Genomic DNA, 27502 nt, shown 5'->3' with positions numbered 1-27502 from the left:
GTATTGAAATCTGAAATTGTGTATTTGTAAAGTATTTTATAAGTTAAAATTTCCAGAAAGGACCACTTGGCTCATCCACAATGGTGGTACATGAGTTGGCAGCCCAGCCATCCATGACCCTAAAGATTCAGGAGTGCCCGCCCATCCCTAAAGATAACTGGAGTAGACTAATAATTCTGCTAGATTTCTCTGCTTACCACCCATGTCATATCTCAAGAGATCCCAAGCAGGTGAAATGGCTCAGTGGGTAAGGTCATCTGCCACCAAACCTGATGACCTAATTGTGACTCCTGGATCCTATGTGTGTAGAGGCTAGAGGAGGGCATTGGGTGTCCTTAGTACTCCCACCTGTTCCTTTGGGGCAGGTTCTCTCTGAACATGGGGCTCACATTTTCTCAGCTAGACTAGACTTCAGCAAGCTCCACTGCTCCTCCTGTCTTCATTCTGCTCAGAGGTGGGGTTACAGGTACTTGTGGAAAGTCCAGCTTGTTACATGGGTACTAGGATCCAAATTCTGCCTCCATGATTGTTCAGCAAACACTATTCATCATCAAGCCATCTCCAGCCCCTGGAACACGTTTTTAAAAATTGGTGCTAATCCTTTATGTGGGTTACTAGAGAAGTTTTAAAACAAGGTTTCTGCTTCCAAGAGTTTGTGATCTTACTGGAAAAGTAAATTTTTACTCAGGAAAGTAAATACAGCTGCTTAGAGTGCGTGGTTTATACCTAAGTGAATATCCCTGCAAGTGAGTGTGGTGGGGGGAGAAGGGCAGTGGATTGGGATCCTGTCCTATACAGGCTGGGGGTAGCCTGGACTGTGACAGCTGGCATTTTAGACCTCTTAGGAGATTTTAGAGCAGGGAATCCTCACTGGAACCATCCCATAGTCTGTGTTTTCTTGGGAACAATTTGGGGATCTAGGTAGTCTGGGGAAGTGAGGGAATATGGGAGACACCAGTGTGTGTGGCCTTCATCTATCTCTTAGTTTCTGTCAGCTTGCCTGTGTCACATTTTCCTTGTTAGAGATGGAAATTAGTGGTTGTTTCTTATTCCTCTCAAAATAGTTTCTAAATCTTGGATAGCAGGCTTCTCATACTGCAGAGAGAAAGTTTCCCATCTTGAGAATGGGAATAAGCCACATAACTGAGCCTAGAGACCATTTGCCTAGTTCCTGAGGAGTAGAGGAAGGAGTTCTTACCCCTCAGAGCTAAGTACCAAGATTTCTCCCTCCTTTGTGTTTCTCTGTGAAGCAGATCCTAGGCATGCTTGGTTTGGCTGTGTAGCAGGAATAGTAATTAGTGTCATTTACATGAAATGTCTACCATTTATGCCTAGTTACCGTGCAGCACAATAACAATTATGCATGTCATTAAAGATATGTCTGATTAACTTTGCTGTAAGTTTTATTTGATTACAATACTACAGTGTGGTTAAACTGGCTTGTGTGCTCAGTTTATTTAAGTGACATGGCTATCTGATTAGAACTATAAAAAAATTGAATGTTCTTTAAAAGGTTTGTCTGTAGGCAGTAAGATTCACTACCTTGATCCAGACTAGAACAAAAGCAAGCTGCCTCTGTATTTATTTTCTGGAAAATACATTGAAGATCATTTTATGTAAACACTTAGGAAAAATGAAGCTCTCTACTCACTTATTCAGCAAGTTTGTATTAATACCTACTGAATATCAGATACATTGAATTGATATGAAAAGTCACTACTCTCATGGAGTGTACATTCTAGTGATGGAAGATAAACCATAAGAAAGCAACATGTCAAGTGGGGATAAAATTATAAAATTTATTTATTTATTTATTTTGTGTCAGTGTGGATGTGTATATGTGTGAGCGTAGGTATGGAAGCCATGGTCAACCTCAGGTGTCATTCCTTGGGAGCCATCCACTTTGTTTTTTTGAGACAAGGTTTCTCACTGGGACCTGGAGCTTGACGAGCCAGTGAGCTTCAGGAATCCTCCTGTCTCTACCTCCCTAGTGCTAGGATTACTACCATACAACATCATACCCAACTTTTTATGTGGGTTCTAAGTATTAAACTCATGCCCTCATGCCTGTATGGCATTTAACTGCCTAAATTGTCTCTAGCCTGGTGATAAATATTTTAGGAGGAAAAAGAACAATGCATAAGGAGGGAATAGAGAGCACCGATGTAACAATTTAAAATAGTCATCATTTAAGGTGGTGGCATTTGGGTCTTGGAGAGTTAGCTCATCAGTTAAGAGCATCTGCTGCTCTTGCAGAGAACCTGTGTTTAATTCCCAGCACCTACACAGTAGCTTATAACCATCTGTAACTCCAGTTCCAGGGCATTTAACACTGTCTTCTGACCTCTGAAGTCAGGTGCATACATTCAGGCAATAATTCATTCATATAAAATAAAAAATAATATAAAGAAGAAGGTGGCATTTAAGTAGAGACCTAAAGGAAGTGAGGGAGTTTTAAGGTTGAAAAGGTCCTCTGGAGCAACAGAATGTATATAGAAAGGGGATTTATTGGGGGTGACTTACAGGCTGCAGTCCAGCTAATACAACAATGGCTGGCTGTGAGCAGAAAGCCCAAGGTCCAGTACTGGGTGCCTCAGCTGTCTTCAGCATATGCTGGAATCCCAAAGAAGGAGGCTCTAAGCCAGAGGAGGAATGGATGTGCTAGCAAGGCAAGGGCAAGCAGGCAACGAGCAGAAGCTTCCTTCTTCCATGTCCTTATACAGGCTTCCAGCAGAAGGTGTGGCCCACATTAAAGGTGTATCTTCCCTCCTCAGATCCAGATCGAAGGTGTGTCTTCCTACCTCAAAGGTCCAAACTAAAAGTGGATTCACCCATTTCAAACCAAGCAAATATCTCTCACAGGTGTGCCCTCCATTTCTGGATTGTAGTTCACTCCAGATATACTCAAGTTAACAACTGATAATAGTTATCACAGGAAGAGAATATGTTATTGTGCTAGCTAGTTTTATGTCAGCTTGACAAAAGCTAGAGTTGTTTGGGGAGAGGGAACCTCAGTTGAGAAAATGTCCCCACCAGTCTGGGCAAGTTTGTGGTACATTTTATTGATTGATGATGGATGTGGGCAGTGCCACCCCTCAGCTGGTGGTCCTGGGTGCTATAAGGAAGCAGGCTGAACAAGCCAGGAAGAGTAAGCCAGTGAGCAGCACTGCTCCGTGACCTCTGCCTTCCTTTAGTGATAGACTGTGATGTGGAGCTGAAGCTGACATAAACCCTTTCTTCCCCACGTTGCTTTAGGTCACGATGTCTTAGCGCAGCTACAGAAGCCCTAACTAAGATGGTTCCAGACAGAGAGGAAAAAGTACTTTACAGACGTGCGTGTACGTCTTGAGTGTAGTTGGAGTGCAGCAACTGAGAGCGAGGTACAAGCCTAGAGACATAACAGGTATAGCTCTTAGCTATAAAGAGGAGTTTGACTTGAGGGAAGAATGAATGTTTAAGCTGAGGACGGCAGTTTTACGGGTCACTAAGGTTGCTGTAGCATAACAGATAATTAGAATGGGGACAAGGGGGACAAGGGTAACGCTGGGAGAACAGGGTTAACATTTTGTTTGGGGGCAGTATGATAGAGTAGATAGAATGTGGGGTTTGGAGGTAGGCAGGTCTGCATTTAAATTTTATCAGTAATATTTGCCAGTTGGCTAATATTTACCTCTTTCAGAACTAGGCTCCTCACTTATAAAATTAATCAAACAGCAGGGTCAGGAGAGTCCGAGACACTTTATAATGTATTTGGGTAGATATATAAAGCATTATGCCTAGATATTTAATAAATGCTAGCTGCAATTATGAATTACTTCATGTCTCCTTTGGAGACAGGATTCCTCTGTAAAATAGTCCTGGCCGTCCTGGAACTCACTCTGCAGACCAGGCTGGCCTCAAACTCACAGAGATCCACCTTCCTCTGCCTCCCAAGTGCTGGAACTAAAGTCGTGCGCCACCAACGGAGAGATGGATCAGCCGTTAAAGGCGAGGCTCACAACCAAAAAAGTGCTGCTAAAATCTATTGTAAAGTGTTCACAGTTGGGAAATGGGATGGGTTTAATAGATAGCAATGTGATTTAGATGATGTGGGGAGAACATGAATCAGACACAGCCTCTGTGTCTCATGGAGGGAAATCATGGCTTAGTTGGATAGATAAGAAGTGCACATGAATAGCTGTTATACCCTGCTAAAACTACTCACGAAGCCATGCAAAGAAGATCCTGTGTTGTTTCAGAGGGAAATGTGACTGAAGACTTAAGAGAAAGGGGCACTAATATAAGATAACATAGATCACTGAAATACAAGCATGTAAAACTTGTACAGAAAAGAGCAACAATCAGATACGGTGGTAGGGTGGGCACTGTGGAAGGCAATAGGAGAATGGCACACGGAGCTTGAGCTGAGGTGCTCACAATGGGAGAAGGGTTTTTCATCTTCGAAAACTATTCGTTTATTTCTGTTTCCTATATTGTGCTTTCTAGGTGTAAGTGTTAAGATACATTTTAGATGAGTGTGTAGGCCGAGGCAGGAGGACTGCAAGTTTGAAGCCTGGTTGGCTTTGAACCTGTAGCAGTCTTCCTGCCTCAGTTTTCTGAGAGCTGGGATTATAGGCTTGTGACACTACATAGTTTAAAGTTAGTGTTTGACGTGGAGTGATCATAGTGTACACCTGTAATACTTGGGAGGTGGAAGCAAGAGGATCAAGAGTTTAGAGTAATCCTTGACTACATAGAACATTGAAACTGCACTACATGAGACCCTACTGTATGCATGTATGTATGTGCAAAGTACATAGTGTCTAACTGCAACATATCCACTTAGGATCTCAAGCATCTTTGTTCTTCTCATCTTGTTTTTAACGTTGACTCTTGTTGTAGTTATTCCTACACATTGTGTTTTGATGTTGAAGAGCCAGTGTTGTATGACTTTTCTTGGAGAGATGTAAACAAACATCTTTTTACCCCAGATACAACACCAACAAACAGAACGAAAAAAATGACCCCACTCAAGTCTAGTTTGGTGATCCAGTATGCTTTGAGAGTTACTTAATAGGAGCTTGAGTGACTCTCAGGCAGTTGTATCATGGAGCATTCCACAAGAAAATGGATGCCCACTCACAGAGCCCTCATCCCTGGGGCTCCCTACTCAATGAGACCGCAGTTTCACCTTGTATGCTGTCTATCTAACCTCTGGAAGGGCCTTGTAAGCCCTGTACAGTTTTGAGCATCCTGTGCCTCTCAGCTTCATGAGCTTCCCCCCTCCATCCATGAGAGAATAGCAACACAGCATCCAGGCCTCAGAATCTCTTTTAGCAATTTTCTTCCACCAGATGTGCTTATTCCCATCTTTGAAAAATAAAGTAACCCTGTAACACTCACAAGTATTGTGTACAGAAGGAATATCAGCAGGTGAAACTGTTTTACTTTAGGATCTAGTCACACTTTTTATGATGTTGAGGATGTATAAATATCCTATTCCAAAATATTGTTCACCCATAGTTTAAATATGTTTTTATGTTACATTTATTTACTAGGGAACAAAAGGGCCACTGACCGCCACAGTGCCCGTGTGGAGGTTTCAGGACAGCTTATGGGGTTGGTTCCTTCTTCCCATTGTGAGTGAGAGGATATAGTGCCCACTGATGGATAATGTCACTTCAGTCGTTTATCACTGTCCTGCCACTTCTCCATTGGTCAGCTGGCAGTCTTCTGCAAAGCAGACTTTCCTCCCCTTTACTATTTTTTTCTAATGTATCACGGGTCATGGATTTAAATTAGTGCATCTTTATTATGGGATATCTGGGGAAACAGAAACATTCCTACCTGTGATCCAGTCTAATGTGCACTGGTTTAGTATGTGCCTCTCTCTCTCGCTCTCTCTCTCTCTCTCTCTCTCTCTCTCTCTCTCTCTCTCTCTCTCTCTCTTTCTGTTGTTGTTTTGTTTTTTGGAGACAGGGTTTCTCTGAGTAACAGCTCTAGCTGTCCTGGAACTTGCTTTGTAGACCAGACTGGCCTAGAACACACAGAGATCTGCCTGCCTCTGCCTCCTGAGTCCTGGGCTATAATGAATTCTTTTAAACTCATCTTTCAACTTCAGTAATTACCCACATGAGGCTAATCTATTTTTATATGTACTGTGTATGATCTCTTCCCCCTTCTCCACCAAAGCATTTTGAAGCAGTTTTCTATAATACTTTTTCATCTACAAATATTTCAGTGTTCATGTCTAAAAGACAAAGGCTATTTATAAAAATACAGCCCTGGACATAGTGTGGTAGTGCACACTTCTAATCTAGCACTTGAGAGGCAGAAGCAGGCAAAAATCCAGCCTGGTTTATATAGAGAGTTCCAGGCCAGCCAGGGTAACATAATAAAAGCTTATCTTAAAAAAGAAAAAAAGAGGGTGTAGGTGGTACATACCTTTAGTCCCAGCACTCGAGAGGCAGAGGCAGGTGGATCTCTGTGAGTTCGAGGCCAGCCTGGTCTCCAGAGAGAGTGCTAGGATAGGCTCCAAAGCTACACAGAGAAACCCTGTCTCGAAAAACCAAAAAGAAAAAAAGAAAGAAAAGAAAAAAGAGGGAAAAGGAAAACCCTGCTACATACGTAATTTACTATGATATAATATCATTGTCATTATCATCATACCAGTCATCTAGGATCCAAACAGAGGTTGACACCTCTTTTAATTATCTTTTGAATTCTCACTACCACCAGGACTTTCCATTGTACTTCATTTATTAAGTAAAGTTAATTGTGTTTTAGAACTTCCTCCCTGGAATCAGAAGTTCAAGGTCAGTCTCATACATAGTAAGCTTGAGGCCAGCCTGGAATATATGAGACCCTGATTCCAAACAAAAGGGAAAAACAAAAACCACAGGTTTTTTCTTACTGTATTTTGCTGGCTGTACTTTAATGTGTTTCTCTGTTCTAGAGTATAATTTCTGGAAACTGCTAATTGGATTTGAGGCTTGGTCAGATTCACCTCAGGTGTTTTTGTTTTCTTTCAAGTGTGTTTCATAGATGATACTGTAAATCTCATTATCAAATTAAGCTATGAGGCACACACTGTCTTGTTGTCTTTTTCTGATATTAAGATTAGCTGGTGCTGGGTGATGGTGGTGAACACCTTTAATCCCAGCACTTGGGAGATAGAGGCAGGCGGATCTCTATGAGTTTGAGGCCAGCCTGGTCTACAGAGGGAGTTCTAGGACAGCCAGGGCTACACAGAGAAACCCTGTTTTAGGGGGGAAAAGATTAACCAGTAAAATCAGTCTCAGAAAGCTCCACTCCAGCTGTATTCATTGTCCATTAGTATGGGCTTTGTGTACTTTATTAGGGTACTTTAAATATACATAATTTTTTAGATTATGAAAGTGGCACACACTCTTTGATGATATAGAATGGTATAATGAGAAAAAATTCTCAAACACCGCCTCACCATTCCATTTTATGTTTAATATTTTGGCATATTTTCTTTTGTGTTCTTTTTTAAAGATTCATTATGTATGTATTTATTATTTATTATTATGTCTGTGTACAGTGTTCTGCCTACATATATGTCTGCATGCCAGAAGAGGATACCATATCTCATTACAAATGGTTGTGAGCCACCATGTGGTTGCTGGGAATTAAACTCAAGACCTCTGGAAGAGCAGCCATCTCTCCAGCCCTCCTCCTTTTATATACTTGAATGATTTAATCCTGTTTTTGAACATTGGCTTGTTTAGTTTTCATTATAATAAATAGCGCTTTGGGAAAACATCTTGGTCCATACGGTCTGCTCTAAGTTGAGATTGTCTCAGAATAGATTCCTAAGGTATAATTCACTGGTCAGAAGATAAATATTACTTTAAAATTCTAACCAGGTATGGTGGTCTAAGCATGTAACCTCAGCTACTCAGAAAGCTTGAGGGATCAAGATCCAAAGTTCAAGGCCTGCCTGGACTACAGAGTTAAATTCAAGGTCAGTCTGCCTGAGCAACTTGGTGAGAGTTTGTCTAGAAATTAAAAGTGCAGTTCAGTGGAGGAGCACTTGCCTAGCATGCATAAAACCCCAAGTTCATTTCTACTATTGTAAAAACAAAAAAGTTATTTTAAAGTTTTACATATGAAAGACCCCCAGACCCCTAAGGGCCTCAGGATCCCGAGGAGCCCCTGAGACTCAGAAACCAGACCAAGAGCTGCAAAAGCAAGAGGGTTTATTGAACGAATGAGCATTCGGGTGTCAGCAATATCGGGAAAGCTGCACACCCCAGCATGGGGTGCAAGCTCCTTTTTATAGGAAAAAAACCGCAGATCAGCATACAGGCAAGGGGCACAAAATGATTGATTACAAAGTATGATCTCATGTTAGAGTGGTCACCCAGGTGTGGCCTGCTTTTCTACAAAGGAAAAACCACAGCACGTACCCTGAAAAGTCCTTGATTGTCTGTTGGCCAGCCAGGTGTGACCCAAAGAGGGTTGTGTTGGCGATCGCCCCCGTCTAAACCATAGGATGTGCCCGGGGCTGGGGCCAGCTTCCTGGTAATGGGCCAAGGCCTGTGGGAACCTTTTTCTCTCTGTGAACTAAAATCTTTCAAAACTTTTTCTCTCAGCAAACTAAAGTCTTTCACATATAACATGTGGTGATTTGAATAGGTATGTCCCCATAAACTCATGTGTTTGAATGCTTGGCCCATAGGGAGTGGCACTATTAGGAGGTGTGGCCTTGTTGGTGTATCACCTTGTGGTGGCAGGTTTTGAAACTACACCCAGTACACAGTTCACTTCCTGTTGCCTACCTCTTCAGTACCATGTCTGCCTGCACACTGCCCTGTTTCTCTCCACTACAATAATGGATTAAGCTGGAAACTGTAAGCCATCCTCAATGAAATGTCTTTCTTTAGAAGAGTTGCCATGGTCATGGTGTCTCTTCACAGCAATGAAAACCCTAACTAAAACTTAGTGTCAGCCGGGCGGTGGTGGCGCACGCCTTTAGTCCCAGCACTCGGGAGGCAGAGGCAGGTGGATCTCTGTAAGTTTGAGACCAGCCTGGTCTACAAGAGCTAGTTCCAGGACAGCCTCCAAAGCCACAGAGAAACCCTGTCTCGAAAAACCAAACCAAACAAAAACAAAACAAAACCAAAAAAACCTTAGTGTCAGTGTTGACGGCTCAGTGGGTAAATGTGCTGCTGTGAACCCTAAGGATCTAAGTTCAATCCCCAGAATCCATATGGTAGAACAGAACCAACTCCCACAAAGCACTTGTCCTTTAACCTTCATTTGAATGCTACAAATGTACCCACACGTTTGACTGTGCACATACATATGTACACACACAAATAAATGGATCAATATAATAAAAAAGACAGGTAACAAAACACTATGGCAATTTGCTTAAACAAAAATTTAAGCTGTCAAAGAAATGATTGAGGGTTGGGTGTGAAGTCAAAAGAAATGGTTGAGGACTAGGCCTGGGGCCCAGCACACCCTTAATCCCAGCACTTGAAGGCAGAGGCAGGCAGACCTCAGCCTGTTTTATATACCAAAAATAAAACAAAACAACAAAAAACATCAATTGAGTTATAAATATAAGGACTAGTAAGAATTAGATCAGTTACTTTTTCTGCAACTTCTAAGTTATTCAGTGCATGATAGATTGAGGAATCAAAAAAATCTAATATTTCTGGACTTTCATATCTACATAAATGTAATGTTTGTTTTCAAGGTATAAACTTTTCTTTAGGGTGGTGGTATTGCAAGAATATTTTTGATTTTATGAGGAAAGATACTGAGCAAACTAGGCACAAGGCAAACTAGTTTTATATATATATACACACACACACATACACTCACACACTCACACACATATATATACACACACATGCACACATACACACACACACACACACACACACACACAATAATAATAATAATAATAATAATAATACTGTATTATTATTTCCTCTTAAGAAGGAAACTAAGAATGTTGCATAGTGTTAGAGTATTTGTCTCGCAATCATGAGATTCTAAGTTCAATACCCAGTATCACAATGAAATAAACAATAGGCAAGCTTATTTCTAAACTTAAAAATTACTAGCAGGGACAAGGGGTCTTTAGCATTGCAATCCTGGCTTTGGAGTCTATCATAAATCATGTTCCAGAGGAGGAACTTATAAGCTTGAGACCTCTAAGCTTTTAAATGTGCCATTGTTAAAATGGACCCAATGATGTCTGGGGTTTTTGGGGGTGGGTGGGGAGAGGAATTATAAGGACTTATATTTTTGAGTTAGAAGTTATCAATACAATAAAATTATTGAAGCTAGCACCTGAGAGAATAAGAGTTTATTAAGTGAAAATCTTGTGATGAGAAAAATAATTTTGACTGAAGCCCAAGGTGAGAGAAGGCAGCCTTTACACAAATCTCTGATTAAATTAGTTGCATGATTAATCAGCCTAGAGACCCTCCTCTGAGTAATTCAGAAGACCTTTATATGTTTTACCATGTTGTATGTACTTTGGGATTTATTCAATTCAATTTTATATATGAGTAGTATGGGTGCATATTTGAATGGGGGCAGGGGAAGCATGATCATCCTACCACATATGTGGAGACCAGAGGGACAACTAGTGGGAATCAGTTCTCTCCTTCCACAGTGTGGGTCCTATTCTGGGACTTCAACTCTGGTATCAGGGTTTGAGGGCAGTATCATCCTAGCACTGAGGAGGCAGAGACAGGAAGGTCAGGAATACAAGGTGAAACCAACAGCTTACATAACAAGACCCTGTGTTGAAATAAATAAGAAGCAGCCGGGCGTTGGTGGTGCACGCCTTTAATCCCAGCACTCGGGAGGCAGAGGCAGGCGGATCTCTGTGAGTTTGAGACCAGCCTGGTCTCCAGAGCGAGTGCCAGGATAGGCTCCAAAGCTACACAGAGAAACCCTGTCTCGAAAAATAAAAGAAAAGAAATAAAGAAGAAGGAAAAAGAAACACATACCTTCATACACATGAAGACAACAGAAATGTGAGCACAGCTCACCTGGGGGAGAGAGGTGGTTCTTTCTCTGTGTAGCCCTGACTGTTCTGGAACTTGCTGTATAGATGTTTTTACATGGGTGCTAGGGATCACACTCAGGTCCTTATGCTTGTGTGGCAAGTCCTTAATTGTAACCTAATTGAAGTTTATTCAATTGATGGTGTAACCCAGATTATACAAGCTGAAAATTCAAGTGATTCACAGGCTAGGTTATTTCTAAGTTTTCTAAACTCTCTGTGATGTGTTAAGTGCAAAGAAGGCATGTTTTGAAGAGAAATGTTTAGTATTTTTATGGCAAAGACTAGCAAACACTTGATTAAATAACCTGCAAGGTCATTAAGAGGAACTATGATTTTATAAGCAGATATCTTTTGATGTGATAACAAACATTTACATCACCTGTACTCAACCCATATACCTAGTAGAAGTCAAAGGTCCTAGTGTAGTGGAAGAGACCGGCTGTGCTCCCTGTTGTAACCTTCCTCACTTACTAATGGAATGCAGGGGAATTTGTAAGGATTGGGGTTTGTGCCCATTGGTATTCACTTGTAGCTGTCACTACTGCATTTCATAGAGTACCTACTGGAATATGTTTCATATTAGACAGAATTTTGGTGGGGGAATGTATATGTCCCTTCCTTGATTGCTAAGGTATAGGTTATACACAGAAACCTTCCTTGGCCTGAACTGGATTTTTAGATCTCATGGTTTGGCTGGCAGTTTTGGTCACAAGTGTTGTTTTCAATATTAGAAAGGTTGTGGTTTTCTAGTCAGGGGACTTCTTCCCCACACAACAGAACAGTTTTAAACTGCTTCTTCATATGAATGTTGTTTCTTTTATACCCTCAATCTACTGCCTACTAATTTTTTCTTTTTCTTTCCTTTTTTTTTTTTTTTTTTTTTTTTTTATAAATGGGAAAGTATTGACTCGGAGACAAAGAGAAGCCAGGAACAAGCGTGATGGTAGGACACAGACTACCCTGGACAACAAGTAAGTAGGCACAATGCATTCATCAAGTTTTTGTCTAACACACCATTACTTGGACAGAGTGAAGAGACCAGTTCCTATTACCATGTGTTTCTTTGGTTGTCTGTCCTTCCTTTATTGTTTGGAAGCCTGTATTTCTCTTATTAACAGTTTATTTCAGTGCCCCTCCCATCTATTCCTTTTCAATACATTAAAAAAGATCCTGCTTCTGAACTGCTCTTGGGTTTCTGTTTCCTTTGAGTTTATATATTGGTGTTTAGTGCTTTGGGGAAGCAGTGAACATTTTGCAATGTTATATAGAAATTGAGTTGCAAGAGGTTGAGCAATATAGAAGACTTCCTTGGGGTGTGGGTTGTAGCTTGACTAAGAGAGCACATTTTGAGGAAGGGGTCAGGTATAGAGGCTGCCTCCTGAAAGCAAATCCATTTCTAACAGTATGTAGAATCGTGAGATGTTTGGCAGAAACTTTTGTTTTCAGGGTTGGTTTTTTTCATTAAAATATATACATACTTTCCCCTCTCCCTTTCCACTTTCCAGCTGCCTGTGTCCCCCTTTTCTACCTTTTAAATTCATGTCCTCTCTTCTTTGATTGTTATTGTTATGCTTGTGCATAGACACAGACACACATAAATACAACCTGCTGAGTACGTTTAGTGTTGTTTGTATGTATATGGTTTCTAGGCTGACCACTGGTGTTAGATAACCAATTAGGGGCTCATCCCTAGGAGAGACTAATTCTCCATCTCTAAGTAGTTGTTAGTTGACTGATTCCCCCTTCTACTTTACCATGTCTGTTGGTGGTGTCATATGTTGTTGAGATATCATAGATGTAGCTTTTAGGAAACACAGTCTCACAGTAGACTTCTTTCCTCTGGCCCAGTGGTGGTGGCTGAGGTGCACACCTTTAACACCAGCTCTCGGGAGGCAGACACAGGCGGATCTCTGTGAGTTCAAGGCCAACCTGGTCTACAGAGTAAGTTCCAAGACAGCCAGGGCTACACAGAGAAACCCTGTCTTGTAAAACCGGTATATATATGAGAATTCTATCTGCATGTATGCATTTATGCCAGAAGAGGGCATCATATCCCACTAGAGATGGTTGTGAGCCGTCATGTGGTTGCTGGGGTTTGAACTCAGGACCTCTGGAAGAGCAGTCAGTTCTCTTAACTGCTGATCCGTCTCTCCATCCTTTCTCTGGCTCTTAAAATCTTTCTGTCCTGTCTTCCATGATGTTCCCTGAGCCTTAGGTTCAGGAATTATATTTAGGGCTGGGCTTCCCACAGTCATTCATTCTCTGTGTTGTGACATTATGATTTTCTATAATGATCTCCATTTTAAAAACTAATGTATGAAAATTTCATTAAGCTTGTACAAGTTAATGGAGTCTCATATAATGTTTGAGTCATGTGTACATTGTGTAATACTTAAAATCAGGTTAAACATCTATTCATTCATCATTTCTTTGTGGTAAAAACATTAAAAACTCTGTCTTCTAGCTTGTTAAAATGTAACCACCCCACTATATAATAGTAAATCAGAACTCCCTATTGCTATCTAGCTGTATCTTAGTACAACTAACAAATTCTTCCTTCTCTGGGATCTTGCTTTAATAGACCTCTTGGACTATATCCTCATATTGCTTAAGTTTGTTTACAATCTCACTGTTCTTGGACAAGACACTATTCAGGTGCAGACACTCGTTTTCATTTTTGTTTATATTCAGCATCTAATAAGATGTATCTGAGATAGCACTTAAAGTATTAGTTGTTTAATGAGCACCTGATATCATATGCCTGTCATCATTGTAGATACTTCATTAACTGTATAATAAACAGTGGGTGGCATAGACTTCTTTCTCTTCCTCCCCCCCTCCCCTGCCCCTTCAAGTACTAGGAATTAAATACAGGACCTTGCATGAGCTAAGCAAGCAGCTGCTGAACTATGCCCTCAGCGAATTTTCCTTCCTTCCTTCCTTCCTTCCTTCCTTCCTTCCTTCCTTCCTTCCTTCCTTCCCTCCCTCCCTCCTTCTCTCTCTCTCTCTCTCTCTCTCTCTCTCTCTCTCTCTCTCTCTCTCTCTCTTTCTTTCTTTCTTTCTTTCTTTCTTTTTCTCCCAAATAAAAGTAAATTATTTGTAACTAAGTCATATGGCCAACAGTAACAGATTCAAAGTCTGCTTGATTTTAAATGTCCAGGTCTTCCCTATAGTGCTGCTGTGTCTCATACATTAGTTTAGTCGAAAGGAACTGGGGTTTTAGACCATGAATTCTAAATCATGACTAGGTTCAACCACACTTTATTAATCAAAATAGAAACCTTTATAGTCAGTGCATTTTTGCCATTGGAAAAAAGTTTGTTTCTTCCTGTAGTGTACAAATTTATGCTTCAGGATTTGAGGAACTCTTGGAAAGTATCTTTCTTCCTCTCCCACCTCCCAAATTGTGTGTGGAGATCAGCGGACAAGGTGTAGGAGCTGATTTCCTTTTTTTTCATGTGGGTCCCAGGGATTGAACCCAGATTATCAGGTTTAGTGACAAGTATTTTCTTTTCCCCCCCAGAGGGTTTTTTTTTTTTTTTTTTTTAAATTAGGGAAAGGGATCATAAAAAGAGGAAAGGGGAGGGGGGAGACCAGCCTCCAGGTATAGAAGCAGCAGGAGAGAGGAAAGAGGTGGCGGGGAGAGGGAAGTGCCTTTTATCCACAGAGCTAGCTTGCTAACCCCCATAGAAAGCATTTTCTGCAAACTTCTGATGATAGAGTATTTTCCTTCAAAAAGTTGTCAAGATGCTTGAAAAAGTGGTAGTTGATTGGAAGGCCAGATAAATAAAACAGAATTTTGAAGGGTTGGTTGTGCCTTACGCGGTCTGATGTCCTAAAGGTGAATTTGGGCTCTTTCTGTTGGCCAGTGCTGATGGCAGGCCCCATAGTTCTCAGTGCCGCATCTCATTAATTTGCTGATCACAAGTCTGAGACATATTGTTTCCCTAGGTTTAGACACTGCAGTGGGTCAGACCAACGGCAGACCACTGACTAGTTACCCCTGACCTTGTTTTGGTACAAGTTTGGCTGTGGGAAGTGCTTTAGAACTTCTCCTTCCAGCCACCGAACTGGTGGGTCATCACTAGTTGTCATGCACAATTCACTTTTTGTTACATGTTACAATCTTAATAAGAAATGGTTTGTTGTTCTGTAGAATAAGAGGGATTATAGTTCAAAACAATTTAAATTTTCTTTTTTTTTCCCTCCAGTTCAATCATGAGACACCCACTTATCAAACCTTTTCACCTTTCCAGTTTTTTGCCTCAAATGCTTGAACAGCATGCATGGTTCACATTGAGCTCTTTGGCAACTTGTTGAGTCGAGTAAGAGAGTTAGCTTCAGTGAGTGTTCCTTGTCAACTTCCTGTGGCTGACCACTAAGCTTCTTAGCTTCAAGGCTCTAGAATCACCACTGTACTGTATGTTCCTGGGCCGAAAACCTGTTGATGTTGCAAATTGCCTCAGCTGTTTTACCACCTATTTTGCCAAATACGAAGACTGCTTCAATTTTTATTTTACCCAATTTCCATATTATAAAATAAATATAACAAGTAATATGCCATTACCAAAAAGCAGTAAAGTGAGAAATGCACATTAAAATGATGTACGTCATAATTGTGTTTATTTAAGAGTATATGTCATTATCAAATGACAAATTTCAACAGTGCAGACAACAAAATTACTTTTGTATTAATCTAATCGTAAGAATTAATAGTGCTTTTTGCAATAATTGACAACCTTTGAAGATCTACTGTTTCCCTAGATTAACTTTTCTCATAAGGTAGAGTTTTACTTGCATTCTTCCAGGTAAGTGAATAGTTTGAGATGTTATTTCTGTTATTTTATTGTCCTTCAGAGAAAATCTTCTATAGAGCAAATCTTTTGCCATAGTTACTGAACAGTAATGGTCAGAAGAGGAAGTTTAAGATGAACTTATGAATCAGCTATGAGTATTTATTAGCTGTAACAATCTTGAGAGCTGAAGAATTCATTGAGAAATTATGTTGAAAGGTACTGACCACCGAGAAAATAGTTAATAAGTATTTTTCACCAACTCCCACAGTTCTGTCTTCATTGATACATCAAGAACACTCTTTCCTTTCTCTAAACAACTTGTTATAAAAAAGATAACAGTAACTATGTTATTGTGCAAAAACTTCTGGCAGAGCCACATGTTTTAGTAACTTCCTACTTGATGCATCAGGTTATAGTGTTAAGGAAGTTAGCATATAGACAGACTTGATTTACTAACCAAACAAATCCATCTACTATGGTAAAACTCTCACTATTGATTTAATGCTTTTAGTACTCCCTTTTCTGTCGAAATTTTAACTTCTCTTTGAAGAAACGATTAACTTAATTTCAGAAGAGTTTGACAGACTGTTTCATATCAGAGGAGCAGTCAGCATTGTTTGAGATAGGTAGAAGAGCTGATTTCATTACCATCCCACTGCTGCAGCAGCAGGGTACAGAGACACAGCCAGGGAAAACTGCTAATCACTTAGTCCCTGTGATTGGCAGAGGGTTAATTTTATTGGTGATCCCACTGAGTGAATCTGCATTGGCTGACAAGTCTCCTCTGCAGACATTTTTGAGATGTAAAAAGACAATATGAAACATTCCTAGAGCTCAGAGGCAAAAGCAGATCTTAAAACTGCCTTCCCTCCCACCCCACTCCTCTTCTAATTACCCAGGAAGGAGAAGTGTTACCTATGTAAGTCCCTGGTCCCACTTGGAGAGTATCAGTGTCATGTAGAGGCCTGTCTCCAGCTCGCAAGGCGCGACAGAGGGGCTGGGACTGAAGGGAGTAAGAGGACAAGAGTGTGCGCAACTGTGGAGGGGAAGCAGCAGCAACGGCTGAGGAAGCCAAAGGTACGCGCCTGAGGAAAAGCTCCATCCGTCTGTCCGTTCTCCCTGTCTGTCTTTTCCTGTTTATCTTCATACAAGATTTGTGCTTGTGAGGGTGAGGGTGTGTGTGTGTGTGTGTGTGTGTGTGTGTGTGTGTGTGTGTGTGTGTGTGTGTCACACACATTTATATATGGAGGCCAGAGGTCAGACTTGGGTGTTATTCCTCAGGAATCATCCACCTATTTTGAGACAGGATCTCTCACTGGACGTGAGATTTACAGATTAAGGATGCTGGCTCAAACTCATCCACTCAGACTCAAGACTATGGCAGTTTTAATTGCTGTGCTTTTTACAGTACATGTAAAGTTTCTACTCTGATAAAAACATAATGGTTTAATTATGGAAAGCATAACCTTTAATATTGTTTTACCATGGAAGTACCTGTGTTTATGCCAGGTGCCCAACTTATCCTTTGAATCAAGGTCTCTCATTGAACCTGGTGTTTATTGATTAGGTAGACTTGCTAGCCAGTTAGCTCCAGGAATCTGCCTTTATCTACCCCAACCCTCATGCTAGGGCTGTAGCTGCTTGGGACCAGCTTTTTAAATTTGTGTTGGGACCCAAGCTCAGGTCCCCATTTTTCATAGCAGTCACTTTTATGACAACATCCTATTCCCAAATTACTGTATCTTTTTTTTGTTTGTTTGTTTTTTTGTTTTTTGCGACAGGGTTTCTCTGTGGCTTTGCAGGCTGTCCTGGAACTAGCTCTTGTAGACCAGGCTAGTCTCGAACTCACAGAGATCCACCTGCCTCTGCCTCCCGAGTGCTGAGATTAAAGCCATGCGCCACCAACGCCCGGCAAATTACTGTATCTTTGGTTGTATTTTGTGAGAATGTTTGATTTTAAAAATTGCTATTTGAGTTGCTAATGTGGGTTGCCTAAAAAATTTGTAATGCAGTTTGGCTTGGGATTAAGACAGATTTCCATCAGTTTCTGAAATGGCCTTAAGCATATACCTGTCAGTTTGTGGTGTGTGTTTATGTGAAGCAGGGTTCTTAGCACTGGTGATAATGAAAATCAAAATATCAGTCAACTCTGAGGAGCACTGAAGATGCTCTGTATTTTGCAATGTTAAATATTCAGCCAGGAATTCTTTCTTTCTTTTCATTAACCATGGAGTTTATTAAAAGGGGGGGAGCAAAAGGGGGGTTGAAGAGAGAGACGAAGGGAGAGCGAGAGGAGAGAAGAGTGAGAGAGGACGAAATAACAAGAGGAAGGGCAGGAATAATTCTTATGTAAAAATAAACCAGTATGGACTGGAGGGTGTGACTGATTCAAATAAAGGATTACTAGATAGCATTAAAAAAATAAATTAATTTCCTGCCAGATGGTAGTGGCATAGGCACTTGGGAGGCAAAGGCAGACAGATCTCTGTGAATTCCAGGCCAGCCTGGTCTACAGAGTAAATTCCAGGACAGCCAAAGCCACACAGAGAAACCCTGTCTTAAACCACCCCCCCCAAAACAAACAAACAAAAAATCCTCAAATTTAACATAGGGCAGAAGCTGTTCCTTTTTTTAGTCTTGACTTTTATTGATTTTAGTTATGTATATGTGTGTATGTGTCTGTGTGAGGGTATGTACATGAATCCATTTCCCCTAGGGTGCCAGAGGCCAGAGGCCTAGGAGTCCTTGGAACTGGAACTACAGGTAGTTGTGAGCCACCAAGTGAGTTCTGGGAATTGACCTCCAGGCCTCTGAAAGAGCAGCATGTTCTTAATCCCTGAGCCACCCCTCCAGCCCAAAGGCTCTTCTTTAATGTAATTTGTGGATTTGACTTGATGCTGAAGCAATCCTTGAGTCTTTCTCTCTCTCTTTCCTTCCCTCCCAACCCCTCTCTCCCTTCTTTCTTTTCTTTTTTATAGGGTCTCTCTGTGTAGTCTTGACTGGCTTTAAACTTGCTATGTATGCCAGGTTGCCCTTGAACTTGGAGAGATCTGCCTGCCTCTGCATCCTGAGTCCAGGGGTTAACGGTGTGCACCACCCCTGGAAAGCTGTGCTCCTGATACAGTGTTTTAACCCCTTTATTACAGTTGCTGTTCTTCTAATTTGTTCTCATTTATTACAAAGCAAAGACAAATCTAGTACCAGCTGTGCCACCACATTTTTCTTCTGGTAAAGATTTGATCTGGGCTAACTTGTAGTCAGGCTTTTCTTTGGGCCACTAGCTCACAAAAAAATGACACGGAAAGTTGTATTAATTATGAAAGCTTAGCCTTAGTTTAGGCTTGTTTCTTACTAGCTCTTATTGCTTAAATCAACCCATTTCTATTAATATACTTTTTGACTCATGGCCTTATTACTTCCAGACTGCCCATCCTGCTTGCTCTGCATCTCCTGCCTTCTTTTTTTCCCAGTGTTCTCTCTGCCAGGAAATCTTGCCTAGCTATTGGCCATTCAGCTTTTTATTAAACCAATCAGAGGCACACTTCTTCACAGGGGTTAATGGTATGCACCACCCCTGGAAAGCTGTGCTCCTGTACAAAAAGATGATTCCACAACACTAAGTAAATCGTGTTTTAAGTCTTGATGTGAAGTAATGCTTCTCTTACTTTTCTCTGTCACAGGAAAAAGGCCAAGGTCGAGGTCGACTGCTCAGTCTCCTGGAACAGTCTGAGCACAAGAGCACAGGTGAAGACCTGAGACCAATGTTCTGGGTTTCTGTGCAGGCCTTCCAGTGAAGACAGCAAGTCGAAGCCTTCCCCTGAATGTTGGGGATTATAAGTGAAGTTTCTTTGAGCCAATCAGCCAGCCTTTGAAATTCAACCTAGGCTGTCTCTTCCCAAGGAAGGATGAAAAGATACCTTGTCTTACCTATCATAGGTTTACTGTAATGCATTATAAAGCCTAGAGTCTGGACTGCTTGTTAAACTGGGGAGTGCTTGTTCCAGATTGCAAAACATGCTGCCAGAAAATAGATCTCCTACAGGAACAGTTATGGAAGACCACACATGCAGACATTACTGCCTCTTCTGAATGTTTGTAAATCATTCATATGTTACCTTTCTTTAGCTTAGTGTCCCAACTTACACTCCTAAGAAATTGCAGGAAGTAATCCCTCTTTGTGTGGGTAGTATTTAGGGAGACTTTAGAGTAGGTTCATCAGGAGCATTAGTAATACTGACTTCAGAGATTGCATTGATTATCTAGTGAAGCACTAACGGTGTTCCCTGGCATTAGTAGGCTTTTGATGAGTGGTAGTTGCTATTGCTGCTATTGTTCCTATTAGTTGCTATTGTTAAAATTTACCAAATGCAAATTGAAGAGTAACTTTTTGCTTACTGTCTAGTTACAATAGTTTATTACCACCAAGCAAATCTGTTTTGCTTTGTGATGACTGTAAAAAGAGCCTGTCTCACATCCTCCTCCTAGAGGTCCAGGTCATGAATCTCTCGGGTGGCAGATCTCCCCTGGTAGCCCTTATTGCCTGAGTCTGGATCTGAATGATTCATTCAGAAGTGTTCACCTGCAGCTGAGCCTGCTGGATGCTAATGCTCACATTCCATTGCTCTAAGGATTGGAGATCTGAGCTACTTGAATAGGCCTGATGAAAAGCACCAGACAGTGAGAAGCTCTGACTGCTAATGTTAGTACTTTTATCTCTCCAGGTGTAGAGAAAAAAACCAAGTCTTCAGAAGCAAGAACCTTCAGGTAAGTTGGGGTATGCACTGAAGTGTGTCAGTTAGCAGCTCTGGCAAGTATAAGCCTGACGCTGGATTCTTTGTGTAGAATGATAGTTAAGATATTAAAATAGAAATCACTGTAGAACTAATGCAATTCTTTAACTTGTTGGTCCTGTTACATCTGCATTAAGAATTGGTTGGATAGCTGTATTAATGTTTAAATAAGTTACTCTTTTTTTTTTTTTTTTTAAATTCCCATCCAAACCTGAATTCTATTAGATTTGAGAATTTGGATCTGACTCTATAGTCTCTCCATGTTTCCATGGCTTTAGGTTATGTGATTTACCCAGTAGCCTCATCTGTGGAAGCAGAGTGGTACAACGTACATGGCTAGAATATTACAGGAATTATGTGTACTAATATATTTGAAGCCTCCACTGTAGTGCATGGCCCATCCTTGGTGCTTACCAGCTTTGTAAAACCAGGCATGGTTGGCCACTTCTTAATCCCAGTATGTGAGGCAGATGCAGACTGATCTTTGAGTTCATGGCTGAGTCCTTAAGAACACTGGCTGCTCAAGCCGGGCGGTGGCGCACGCCTTTAATCCCAGCACCCGGGAGGCAGAGGCAGGTGGATCTCTGTGAGTTCGAGACCAGCCTGGTCTACAAGAGCTAGTTCCAGGACGGCCTCCAAAGCCACAGAGAAACCCTGTCTCGGGGGGGGGGGGGCACTGGCTGCTCTTCCAGAGGACTCAGGCCCAATTCCCAGCATCTTCATGGTGTGTGTCCTCAACCATCTGTATGTAACTCCAGTCCCAGGAGAGCCAGCACCCTCATCTGTCCTTGAAGGGCACTAGGTATACATGTGGTATACAGATATACATGCAGACATCTTTACACATAAAATAAAAAATGTAAAGAGCTGGACAGACATAACACAGGCACACACACAGACACACACACAGTGTCTCACTTGAATGTTTTCTTTCTGTCTAGGATACCTTCACCAGAGGTGGAAGAGGCTAGCTGCAGTGGAGAGACGCAGAGTTCCCTCTCACAGCTCAACTTAAATGAGTCTCCCATCAAGTCTTTTGTTCCTGTTTCAGAAGCCACAAATTGCTTAGTGGATTTTAAAGACCAATTTACTTTCCGGTCACGGACCAAATCAGGCAGAGGAAGGAGGAGAAAATCTTGAATTTCTTGGGACTGGAGGATGACCAGAACCATTATTGCTGGGTTGGTCGTGTTCATTAATTATAATGGTCTCTAGTTTGTTGTGAGAGTTTTGACCCTGTTGTTGTCACCAGCAGCACCCACTCAGCATCCTGATTTTTATGTTGTATAAAATCTATTCAGACGATTGTGAATAGTATTCTGTTTTACAAGTCTGTTTGAATTTGCTTATAGTTAAAATTTAAATATATTTATCTATGTTTGTATGAAATGGAGATTTTTCTTTATGTTTCTGTTGTGAGCTTTGGGGTGGGATATCTTAATTGAGGAAGTAGTTTTTCATTCATAAGCTATATGTTCCTGAATGAATTTCATAGCTAATCTCTGACATACTACCCCATTCATTTCAACTGCACTGCACAATTCTGAACATTGTCTGAACCAGCATCATTTTGAATGCGCCAAAGGTGTTGAATCCCACTACTTTACTGTTATCTCTTCCATTTAGTGACCTATAAGTTTATCTTGCTGCACTCACCCAGTTAAGAATTATAAGCCAGGAAAATAGAAATGAAACTTGCCATTCTTCCCCTGGAATTTTGTTTTCCAGACAACGTTTCTCTGTGTAGTTCTGGCTGTCCTGGGACTAGCTCTGTAGAACTAGTCTTGAACTCACCCATATCTGTCTGCCTCTGCCTCTGAGTGCTGGGATTAAAGGTGTGTGCCACCACCACCTGGCTTCCCCTGAAAATTTTAAGTGAACCCTGTTGTATTAGTTTCTATGCAGTTTTTTTTTTTTTTTAAAGATTTTATTTGTATACAACATTCTGCTTCCATGTATATCTGCACACCAGAAGAGGGCGCCAGATCTTATAACGATGGTTGTGAACCACCATGTGGTTGCTGGGAATTGAACTCAGGACCTCTGGAAGAGCAGTCAGTGCTCTTAAACGATGAGCCATCTCTCCAGCCCCTATGCAGTTTTTTTTTTTTTTTTTTTAAAAGCAGATTTACCAGTGGGGGTACCAGGCACAGTTATCTGTTTAAACCAAATTTTTTCTTTTGCTGCTACAGAGACGTGGCAGCAGCAAGTTCCGTTTGGGTGGTGGTTCTAGATGGCAGCGCACATTCTAATGCAGGAGGCAGAGGCAGGAGGGTCTTTGTGAGTTGGTGTCCAACCTGGTCTACTGAGCAAGTTCCAGGATAGGCTCTAAAACAATACAGAGAAACCCTGTCTCGAGAAAAACAAAAACAAAAAAACAAAAAACAAAACAAAAAAATCCCATCACTCAGGAGGCAGAGGCAGGTGGATCTCTGTGAGTTCAAGGCCAGCCTGGCCTACAGAGCAAGTGGTAGGACAGGCTCCAAAGCTACACAGAAACCCTATCTCAAAAAAAAAAAAAAAAAAGTTAAAAAATCTGGTAATAGTGGCACACGCCTTTAATCGAAGCACTGGGAAGGCAGAGGCAAGTGGATCTCATAAATTCAAGGCCAGTCTGATCTCCATAGTTCAAGGACATCCAGAGCTGTATAGAGAAACCCTATCTCAAACAAAACAGATAAACATTGGGTCAAACAGAAGTAGACCCAAGGAGTTCTGGCAGCACTTGTCATAAGCATGACTCATAGCTGGGCCTTTCAAATTGTATTCCGTATTCTGCTTCAGTGAAACAAAGTTGAGAGACTGTAATCCCTGGCTCGACAGGATGCTGTGTTGTGGGTGATGGCCATTTGCCATTTTGCCCTCCCCAGCATCATCTTTTACCTCCCTACCTTTTACTGCCTATATGGCTGGTTGGTATTCAATAAATGTACACCAAGGCTGACGTTTACCATGTTTACAGGTCTAAAGCAAATCCTGTGGAGAAATTATGTTTTATACATGGAAAATTCAGACTTGGGGCCAGCAAGATGGCTCAGCAGGTAAAGTGCTTGCTGCATAAGCCTGATGGTCTGGGTTTAATCTATAAAGACCTCTGACCTCCCTGTGGGTGGTAGTGCACGCCTTTAATCCCAGCACTTGGGAGGCAGAGGCAGGTGGTCTGAATTCAAGGCCAGCCTGGTCTACAGAAGGAGTTCCAGGACAGCCAGGACTGGACTGTTTCACAGAGAAACCCTGTCTTGAAAAACAGAAACAAAAAATTCCTCTGACCTCCACATGCTCACCATGATGTGTGTTTTCCCCTACACACTCATGTCCTATAATACACAATAATAACAACAACAACAACAAAACCCACCCAAACTCAGAAAACTGGAAAATTTTCCTGAATCACTGGGAAAATGGGTGGAGTTTGAACCTGGATCTGTCTGGTATCAAAGTTCATACTGTCTTTGTTGTTTCTGAGGTCCCCTTGAGTCGAAACACTGATGACTGGAAATTGGAGCTCAGGATGGGCTCCTTACCTATGTGTCAAGGCAGCTTTAGCCTTGGTTGCTTTTAGCCTGTGTGAACTGTTGAGAGGAAAGGGCAAGTAGTAAACCCATGGAAAGTTGGTGGTTAACCAGTGGGAAGATGGTTTTCAATACTCTTCCTAACTTGAGTGTCCATAATAGTCCACTCAAGTTAGGAAGAGTATTGAAAACCTGTACCAGAATGGGGGGAAGAAGTTGCTTGCTTGCTGTTTCAAAAGCCCTGGACTGATGTGGGAGGTCTCTTCAGTTTAGCAAAAGATAACCGATGCTCCATATCAGACCTAGAACCTGGTCCTGAGGCTCTAAAGGTGTCTAGGAACCGTGAGAGCCCACAGCTGAGCAGGTAAGGTAAGTAGATGATTTTAATAAATACAGTAGTCTGGCCCCAAGTTGGGGTCAGAGCTGGGCCTAAGTCCATTGCTGTTGATAACTGAACTGTAATTTAAGATGGGGGGAGAATGATGAAAAGGTTAGAGGCCAGTGGTATCAGTAGGTCACTGTATACAAATGAACACGGACCGAGAGACAACAGAAACAGTGTAGTGCCTTTGAGAGAGCTGCAAGGCGCATCCAGAGCACACAGGAAATGGAAGATGGTGGGCTGGCGGCCTGCCTGTCTGGCTGTGGGCTGGAGGCTGTGAGGAGCAAACCCAAAGCAGGGAGGGCCTGGCCTTCCAGCCCAACAGTGATAATCTAGTTTTGCAATGTTTGCCTCTCCCCATTCTACAGTTGCTTCTGGTGGTTTCAGACTGCACTAAGGGCACCTTGTCAGGACTTGACTTTCCCTTGTTGGTCAGTGGCCATCTGCTGTCTGCTTGAGTATTGCTGTGCTTCTGCTACAGACAGGACTGACCCAAATGTTCACAGGCCTCAAAACCTGCGGCCTTTTTCTCCATGGGCCTTGACTTAGGAGGTCTATAGCACACCCCATGACTAGGGTCAGGACCTACTTCCTGGTGAAATGAAAACAGGACTTTCAGAATCACGGACAAGGAGTCTTGAAGACAACCTTCAGGAGCACATCCTCATGCTGACTCAAGACTGGGCTGTCACGAGCCACAGCTAGGCCTTTTACATTCAGTTCTGTATTCTCCCTCAACTAAACAAAGTTAGGGGACTGGAGCCTCCGACTCAGCAAGGTGCTGTGTTGTAGATGACGGTCAGTTGGCTTTCTCCAACATCATTCTTGGCCATGGTTCATAGCCTGTATGTCTGGTTGGTGACCAGTAAACTACCGGTAGGGCTGTGCCCGCCATGTTTGTAGGTCTGATCACAATGAAGCTGCTGCAGGAGCCGCCTCTGTTCACCTAGGTCCTGTGGAGGCCTCACTAACTGGGTAATAGTGTGACTGCTAACGCAGTAGCCTTACGTTTTAATGCGCCCACCCGTGTGCCCGTGTTGTCACAGGTGCCTACAAGCTGCTTTTGTTAGGCACTGTTTCTGACTCCTGCTTTCTCTGCATGTGAGTGTCTGTCTCTCCAACCTAGTGGTTCTCGACCTAATGCTGTGACCTTTAATACAGTTGCTTGTGTTATAACCCCCAACCATAAACTTATCTTTGTTGCTACCTCTTAACTGTAACTCTGCTACTGTTATGAATTGTAATGTGTTTTCTGATGGTCTTAGGCAACCTCTGTGAAAAGGTTGTTCAGACTGCAAAGGAGTCACAGCCCATTGCTCTAACCTCTCTCTTCTTTCAAGGCTGAAGGCACAAAGTTAAGTCATTGTCCTAAACCTTCAGTCATCTTGTATCCAGGAACAGCAAAGTCTCTCAGGACAGTGCTTCCGTCTCAATAATGATAACTGTGATACAGAAGCCACACCCCAAAGCAGAGGTTCCAGCAGAATTCAGACTGGCCTCCTTGAATGACAGAACAGCTTATCACAGTACCTTTGCAGGGTCAGAGCTGAGTGATGGAACCACACCTTGATCAAGACTGCTAAATTATGCATTTCTCTTGACTGCCCCAATTCTTTCACTGTTTGAAGACAAAGCTCTTCTAAGTACCCTGAAGAGAATCCTGGAGGTCACTGGGCCCCTTTATCTGTCCCTCTTCCAAAAGCACATGGCTTTTCATTATTACTCATTTCTTTGGCGTATTGGTATATTATGGGTGTCTGAACACACACACACACACACACACACACACACACACACACACACACACACAGAGAGACACACCCCTATGGTTACAAAGTGAAGATTGTTGCAGTGTGCATTAGTGCCCCCAAGATTGCATTTTAGGAAAACAGTTAAATGGAGTAAGAGCGTAGTGACAGTGGCTCCACAGAAGCTTAAGTACCCCATCCTCCAAAAGGGAGGACCTGCATATAAACCACTCATCCCACCTTGCCTGAAGACTAAAGGCTAGACTCCTTGGTCTGGTTGTCACCTGTGGGCATCTTCATGAAGCCCCAGGAGCTGTACCTGATTCTATGAAGACACCTGTCTGAGAGTTGTCTGCATGCATGCTCTCTTTGTGAAAGGACTTCTTCAACTCGCCCAGCTTGCTCTCCTGCAGAGTCATGATGGCCCTTCTTCCTTCCTCTTTGCTTCCTACACAGTTCTACTTGCTACAGTTTGAAAAGTTGCCTATTGTAACCACATATTTCCAGGCTGGTTTCTTCTTTCCAAGGAACTTACCACTCCAAAACCTAGTGTTTATAAAACAAATAGCTCCTAGCATTGCAGAGAGCATTGTAGTGATATTTTGTTAATGATCTAACCAATAAAGCTTGCCTGAATATCAGAATGCAAAAGATAGACACAGCCATAGAGGCAGGGAGTGGTGGTTCACGCCTTTAATCCCAGCACTAGAGAGGAATATAAGGCTGGGAGCTCATTCTCTTTTCAGTCTGAAGATTTCATAGAGGTTAGAGTGTTCTGGTGGCTGGCTGCTTTGCTTTTCTGATCTTAAGCTTGAACCCCAGTATCTGTCTGGGTTTTTCTTATTCGTGCTACAGGAATCTTTAACACAACTGGGGCCTCCAGGTTCCTGTCATCATCTTGCTTGCTTGTACCATGGCCATGCCCACCCTGGGTTCCTCATAGGGCAGACTTGTGGGGAGGTGCACTTTCCCCAATTAGCATGTGTCTGTTCAGTGGTGGCTGAAGAAGAAGGTGGAGCTCGGGGAGTTTATAACAAGTCGTCCCCAAGTTTCACTTTTGAGTTCAGTCCAGGGTCACCGGGCCCTCATTTGAGGGGAGCTGAGACCAGAGGAAAGTAATCAACTTCGGCATCTCCTGGGTAAGCACTTCCCCATCCCAAGCCTTCTTCCCTCGTATATTCTCTAGCTGCTGCAGGCCTGCAAGATGGTGCTACTAGTCCTTAATGGGGACGGCAG

General features: G+C 42.1%; 1 protein-coding gene across 11 annotated transcripts in view; it reads left to right on the top strand.

The window, feature by feature from the left end:
* Uimc1 (ubiquitin interaction motif containing 1) overlaps positions 1 to 22017 on the top strand; it is an 82138-nt gene extending 60121 nt beyond the window's left edge. For 9 of the 11 annotated variants that reach the window (XM_027409830.2, XM_027409831.2, XM_027409832.2 and 6 more), the window contains 5 exons: positions 11940 to 12009; positions 16734 to 16911; positions 19515 to 19578; positions 20556 to 20598; positions 21566 to 22017. In XM_027409830.2, the coding sequence (XP_027265631.1) occupies positions 11940 to 12009; positions 16734 to 16911; positions 19515 to 19578; positions 20556 to 20598; positions 21566 to 21764 (554 nt within the window). In that variant the 3' untranslated portion in view covers positions 21765 to 22017. The remainder of the gene's footprint in view (positions 1 to 11939; positions 12010 to 16733; positions 16912 to 19514; positions 19579 to 20555; positions 20599 to 21565) is intronic. The other 2 variants (XM_027409836.2, XM_027409835.2) reach the window with 2 other exon arrangements.
* Positions 22018 to 27502: the final 5485 nt, after the last annotated feature.

Source organism: Cricetulus griseus, chromosome 3 (assembly GCF_003668045.3).
Source record: "Cricetulus griseus strain 17A/GY chromosome 3, alternate assembly CriGri-PICRH-1.0, whole genome shotgun sequence".
Taxonomy (NCBI): domain Eukaryota; kingdom Metazoa; phylum Chordata; class Mammalia; order Rodentia; family Cricetidae; genus Cricetulus; species Cricetulus griseus.
Note: the sequence above shows the minus strand (reverse complement) of the source record. Positions and strands in the feature narration are given on the sequence as shown.